The sequence below is a fragment of the Oxyura jamaicensis genome, chromosome 7 (genome assembly GCF_011077185.1).
Source record: "Oxyura jamaicensis isolate SHBP4307 breed ruddy duck chromosome 7, BPBGC_Ojam_1.0, whole genome shotgun sequence".
Lineage (NCBI taxonomy): Eukaryota > Metazoa > Chordata > Aves > Anseriformes > Anatidae > Oxyura > Oxyura jamaicensis.
Window position 1 is genome coordinate 16,264,958 of NC_048899.1, and position 6,523 is coordinate 16,271,480.

Sequence of the window (6,523 nt, forward strand, 5' to 3'; positions counted from 1 at the left end):
AAAAATAAACCCAAACAAACACTGACGTGTTATAAGAGCACTTTTTTCTGTGTAGACATTCAGTTGCTGCTGCTGTTAGTGAATTACAGAACTTTTCAAGCATGTTGTTTAACTTGCCTGAAATAGCAGTGTTTTCTTATAGAAAGTAGCACTAATGCCTCTGAAACATAAAAACCATACAGGAAGTGTTGTATTTTCATGAAAACGTGGTGTGTGCTCTAAACTCACAGGGATAATTGTCAGTGATAGCTATTACTTGCCAAGGTCTTGTGATTCAGAAAACACTGCATACACATCGGTCAAAGGAGAAGGGTAGGGAATTTGGTCAAAGAAAAATTCTTTTGCAGCGATTCACAAAGGTTAGTAAAGGCTTATTTTTCACCCTTTTTCCCAGACAGCTTCAGAGACAGATTTGTTTTATTTGTACTCCATTTTGAAAGTAACTGCTATTTCGTTATCGGCATGGTGGTAGAGATTTTTATTCCAGAAGGCCAGACGCTATCACTACTTGAAATTCTCCAAATTGTTTCCACTGTGAGCAAATTCAGTCTTGATGTGAGTCACATCTGCTTAAAACTTAATAGCCATTGCTCCTACTTTATACCAGCATCAAATTTCACCTACAGTCTCAAATTTAAAAAATCAAGTTAAATCCCAGGATTTGGATAGTTTTGTATAAGTGACTTTAAATCCAGAAGTACCTAATAGGAAATCCTGAAATAAAAGCATACAACTTTACTGACTTCTGGTGGTAACAGAAACATTTCCTTTTAGATAAGAATGTCTCATGTGAACTGAAAAAAAAGTCTAATTTAAGTTTTTCCACATACAGACAAAAAATAGCTATCACACCTAAATGCAGTTGCTCATCCACCTCTCAGGGATGAGTAGCAAGTGGAGAGAAAAGCAGAGAGATAGGCAGATTTGCAGAAATGGCAAGCTTGGCTGCTTGTGATGTATTAAGGATTAATTGCGTTTAGCAAGGCAGCCGTGGCTGCACAGCACAGGGGCGCCGGTCCCACCGCTGCTCCCCAGTCCTTCTGAGCGTGAGCTGTTTTAGCCGTTCCTTCATTCCGGCCAGCACTGGCAGATTACTGGGAGGAAATGTTTATAGAAAGGTTCAGGTTTCCTGAGCGAGTGGAGTGAACCCCTCAGCAATTATCAGTGAGCTCATGTCATAAAGCAGTTTGAAGCCGCCTGGCTCATGGGAAAGCAAAGGCCTTTTCAAAAAGGAAATTTGACAAGTGAAAGATTCTAGGGAGCAGATAGCGGTGGTTTCAAATGAAAGATGGGGCTTTTCTAGAAAGGCAGCAGAAATGGGGCCAGCTCTAAAAGTATCTTAAATCAGTAGTTTATAAACTTTAACTGTAAAAGGTTATTTTTTAAAAGCACAGCATCCAAATAAAATAGTGCCCAGAAAGAGCAACTGCTACAGTGTGCTCAGTATGTGAAACACTGCAACCAGAGCTACCCTGACGGCATGCTGCTGTGGTTATCTTAGATCTGTTTTGCAACTAAACTTTTGATACAGTCATAGTCTAAGGCAAAGGAAAGGTAATGAACCCAAAAATTACGATGAAGTCATTGCAAATAAAATGTTGGAAATTATCAACATTTCACAGATGAGGAAAAAAGCTATGATTTAATTTACAGCACCTGTAGCACTCTTCATTTCCTCAATTTCAAAGTCCATTTGGAATGGGAAGAGAGCATTATCCCTATTTAATAGATAAGGAAACTGGCTTATCAGCTTGCCTTCACCAAGAGGCAGAGCCTGGAAGAAAGCCTCATGCAAGGGCAAACATTTGGAAAAGCCTCAAAATGCTGTCTTCTATTGTTAGGGGCTAGGACTTCAGAAAGACTAGTTTCGAGTCATGCTGAGTTTCTGATCAGTTGTGCATTTACCCAAACATCTCTTCCATCTCCCACAACAAAGCTGGGGGGGACGGACACAAACATGATCCAGGACAGGGCTAGGACATTCCCAGAGCTGTCCCCCTTCTACAACATGCTACATGTTCCAAGACTAAAAGAATTTCAGAGCCCTTGTATTAAAAATCATTTATTTAGTGATCTGTACATGGGATGAAGCAGGGCCTCATACAGACCTTCAAAAAAATCAAGTAAAAACATAAATACATATTTTCTTACAAAAAATGAGATTTACAAAATATACATACTGCACTTGTCTTACAGGTGTTTTTTTTTTTTTTCTTTTTTCTCCACATGCACATTATAAAAGACAAAATCTCAAGCCCTGTAAGTCTGAAATCAGATATACTGAAGGATTTGGCTGATGGGCCCATTGCTCACACCCAGACTACTGGTATGCCTTCAGCCAGCAGCCTGCACCCTCACCCTGAACATTTTTTCCCCTCTTTTTAAGTTTTGCTCCAGACAATTCCCCCCTCCCCACCCCCCCACCAAAAAAAAAAAAAGAGCAGCCATAGGGTGGAGACTTACTGAAAATCCAGAGTTTCCTATTTTGTCCTTAGGCAAGAATACACACACACACATATATATACGTATAAAAACAACCCTTCAGTGAATATAAAGGTAGAGTAGTATGTAAAAAACAAACAAACAAAAAAAAGTCAACATAAAAATTTAATAGAAAAATCTGTCACATTTCAAAACAAAACCGATTGATTTAATGATTAATTTCTCAGTGTCCTTCCTTCCAAGACGTGATCACTGGAAACTTAAACAGCTGTATTTTAGCTAAAATGAAAAGGCTTCTCCCTTGCGATAACTGTTTTCTTCTAAAACCAAAACCCAGTCCCCCCCAGCCCCCTCCTGCACCTTGAGTCATTGTAATGCAGTTCAGGGAATCTGAGGAGCAAGCAAATTGGTCCATCATGAGCCAAAAGTATTCTTCTTGTCCCCAGAAGCCAGCTGTGTGTTGACTTTACCTGCAGCAATCTCACTACAAAGCAGGAGAGAAAGCAGGTTTATGGGAAGGAAAGAAAAAAAAATAGTATCTTTGTGTTATATATTTTAATGGATCTTGTTTGGGCAGGTGCTCTCAGTTACGCTCTTCTTTCCCTCTAAGTCTTGCATTTCCTTCAGCTTAGAAAAGCAACCCATATTGAACAGTACGAGAACATCCTGCCTCCTCCTTTTTCATAAAAGGAATGTTTATTTCTGTGAGCTCCTCACATCCAAGGGTGAACCTCAACGACTTCTTTTTGTTAGTTTGCCCATAAAAAACGATCCCATGCTTATGCCTTTCTACACAGAAAACACTTTTGTTTCCCCCTTTGTCTCCTAGAACAAAGGCAAGGGGGAAAAGCCTTCTGCTGAAAAGCAACAAGTCATTTCTTTTCAGGGTGTGGAATAGCAACCCCCTCCTTCCCCACAGCAGCAAGAACAACAGACCAAGGGCTGAATTCTCACTTTGAAATCATTAAAACAGGTATCACTGAGGTTAAAAAAAAAAAAAAAAAAAAGGAACTTGTAAGTTGACAGAACAGGCACCTCACCAGCACATGATCTGGGCTGTAGCTGGTTATAAAGTACTCACGTGATTGCTCCACGTTTGAAGGAGTAGACAGTAACCTAAGGCTCGGGAGCTGCCCTGTGTGCCGCAGTTTGACCCAAGCAATTCAGAGTTTGGCTACTTCTCGGCAGGGGCTGCTCAACACATCAGGCTTCCCCTCCTGCTCATCCAGAGCGAGGCAGGATGGTTTTAGTTGGGCTGGTTTTGCTTTCCTGCACAGGGCCATGGGGGAGAGAGAGGTGAAGGGGACTTCTGGCAGGTGAAGGACTCTGGCCCCCCCCCCCCCCCCCCCAGCAACAGCCTCTCTTTCTGTACTCTTCCACTTAGTTGGGCATGAGCACCATTGGACACAGTGCACGTAGTCCCTTATGCAAAGATTTTTTTTAAGCCCTCTGGGAGAAAGTAAGTTTTGAAAAGCCTCCCTTCCTCTGTGTTCAGGGAGCTGAGCTGTTACCTCCCTTCTGCTGAGTATCCCTCTCCTCGTGTATGTGCGTGTGCATGTGTGCGCGCCAGGGAGGGCAGGAGAGTCTCATACTGCCGTCTCGCCTTTGCTGCCGGTGCTCAGTCTGTGGTAGAAGCGTCGCCAGGACTGAAGGGTTTTGCCAGACCAGATCCAAAAGCCAGTTGTGATACCAACAATCATGGTCATGAGGTACTTGATCATGAAGACTGTGAAGTCTGGGCTCATAGGGGCGAAGTGGCTGGGGCAGGGCACAGCATAGGTTTTGCAGGTCTGGAGGAGCCACGTCTTCTCCCAGGTGCCACGGAAGGCCTGCTCATAGAAGTAACATGCCAGGACAATGGTGGCAGGTACCGTGTAGAGGACACTGAAGACCCCGATGCGCACCATAAGCTTCTCCAGTTTCTCTGTCTTGGTGCCATCATGCTTCATGATGGTGCGGATGCGAAACAGGGACACAAAGCCAGCAAGCAAGAAGGAAGTGCCAATGAACAGGTACACAAACAAGGGTGCCAGCACAAAGCCTCGCAGCGAGTCCACACTGTAGATACCTACATAACACACCCCACTGAGCACATCCCCATCTACCTGCCCCATGGCCAATATGGTGATGGTTTTGACAGCAGGCACAGCCCAGGCAGCCAGATGGAAGTACTGGGAGTTGGCCTCGATGGCCTCGTGGCCCCACTTCATGCCAGCAGCCAGGAACCAGGTGAGGGACAGGATGACCCACCAGATGGAGCTAGCCATGCCGAAGAAGTAGAGGATCATGAAGAGAATGGTGCAGCCTTCTTTCTTGGTGCCTTGGGCCACAGTGCGGTAGCCATCCTCGGAGAAGCGCTCCAGGCACACCACCCGCTCCTCCAGCAAGAAACCCGCCGCATAGGCCACCGCCACCATGAAGTAGCAGCCCGAGAGGAAAATGATGGGCCGCTCGGGGTAGCTGAAGCGGCGCATGTCCACCAGGTAGGTGAGCACGGTGAAGAGGGTGGAGGCGCAGCAGAGCACAGACCAGACACCCACCCACAGCCGGGCGAATCGCACCTCCGCCTCTTTGAAGTACATGAGCCCGTTGGGTCGCGATGGCTCACAAGGGGCTCCGCAGTCCCGTTCCCCCAGGAACCGGTAGCCCAAGTAAGGGGGCACCTTGAGCTGCCGGGGGCAGGAGAAGGAGAAGCCAGAGGCAGGCTGCGGTGGGGTGAGGAAGTCAGGCAGGTAGCCGGCCGTGGGGTGGGCGGTGGCACCCCGGCCCGCAGCCCCTCCAGGACCCGGCGGGGCATCCGACGTGTTCTGCCCCACGCAGATCTCACCCGCACCGTGGACAGGAAAGTTCTCACAGCGGAGCCGCTCTGGCCACTGGAAGCCGAACTTGTTCATGAGGGCCTCGCAGCCCTGGCGGGCCCGCTCGCAGAGGGAGCGGCAGGGTGGGATGGCCTGCTCCAACACGGTACACACGGGCGCGTACATGGAGCAGAGGAAGAACTTGAGCTCGGCCGAGCACTGCACCTTGACCAGCGGGTAGAACTGGTGCACCTCCAGCCCCGCGTCCTCCTGGTTGGTGTGGCCCAGCAGGTTGGGCAGGATGGTCTGGTTGTAGGCGATATCCGTGCAGAGCGGGATGGAGATGGGCTGGCAGAAGCCGTGGTCCGGCACGGAGATGCCCTTCTCACCGTGGTACTGGTGGGCTGCCGCGCCCGCCGGGGGGGCACCCAGCAGGGCGGCCAGCAGCAGGGTGGCCGGGCCCAGGACGGGGCAGCCGGCGGCGGCCGCTGCTCCTCCTCCGGCCCGCATCGCCGGGGGCCCGGGGAGGCCTTCAGAGCCGGGCGGCGCGACGCCCCAAGGGCATCGGCAGCGCCCGAAGGGCGGCGGCGGAGCGCGGCTCGGCGGCTGCCGCCTCGGCTCCGGCGGCGCGGCGGCGCTTCCTTGGCGAAAGTTTCCCGAGTCGCTTTCGCCGGAGGAGGCGAGGCGCGGGCACAAACGGCGGCGACGGCTCTCGCCGGCTCCGCGCAGGGTCCCGCGGCGAAGGCGGCGCGGCGCTGGCTGCTCCCCGGCTGCCGAGCCCCGACGGCGGGGATTTGGGTTGCGGCTAACCGGATTAGCACCGCGCCCGGCTGAGCCGTGTCTCGCACTCGGGGGCTTAAAGAACTTTGAAAATCCAATTACTGCGCGATGCGGTGCGATCCTCCCCTCGGCTCGGCTCGGCTCCGCTCCCGACGGGCGCCGCCGCGAGCCGCTCGGCCGGGGTAGTCTGTGCGCGCCTTCCGCTCCGGCCGCGGCCCCGCCGCCACCGCCCGCCCCGCAGCTCCCGGCCCGCGGCCGCGGCGGGCACAAAAAGCCCCATATACGCGCGGGCGCGCCGCCGGGCCACGCCCCCGCCGCCGGCCCCATTCACAAACCTCGCGGGGGGCGGGGCCTCGCGGGGCCCGCCCGCCAATCCCCGGCGCCCGCCCGCCGGTCCCCGCGCCCGTCCGCCAATCCCGCGGCGCGCCGGGGGCGGGGCCCGGGGCACGGCGGAGAAGTTGCGCCCAACTTTTCCCCATCGCCGCCAGGGCAGGGCGGGCCGG

General features: G+C 51.5%; 1 protein-coding gene and 1 long non-coding RNA gene across 2 annotated transcripts in view; one reads left to right on the forward strand and one right to left on the reverse strand.

Annotated features, from left to right (window-relative positions):
• The window catches only part of LOC118170232, a 101,090-nt gene that overhangs the window by 71,023 nt on the left and 23,544 nt on the right, over window positions 1-6,523 (forward strand). The gene's annotated exons all lie outside the window — the stretch shown is intronic.
• Window positions 2,047-6,315, reverse strand: FZD7 (frizzled class receptor 7). The gene is made up of 2 exons (XM_035332324.1): window positions 3,524-6,315; window positions 2,047-2,926 (listed from the first exon to the last, which is right to left on the reverse strand). Exon 1 carries the CDS (start codon window positions 5,748-5,750, stop codon window positions 4,029-4,031), a length of 1,722 nt encoding a protein of 573 aa, XP_035188215.1. The 5' UTR covers window positions 5,751-6,315; the 3' UTR covers window positions 2,047-2,926; window positions 3,524-4,028.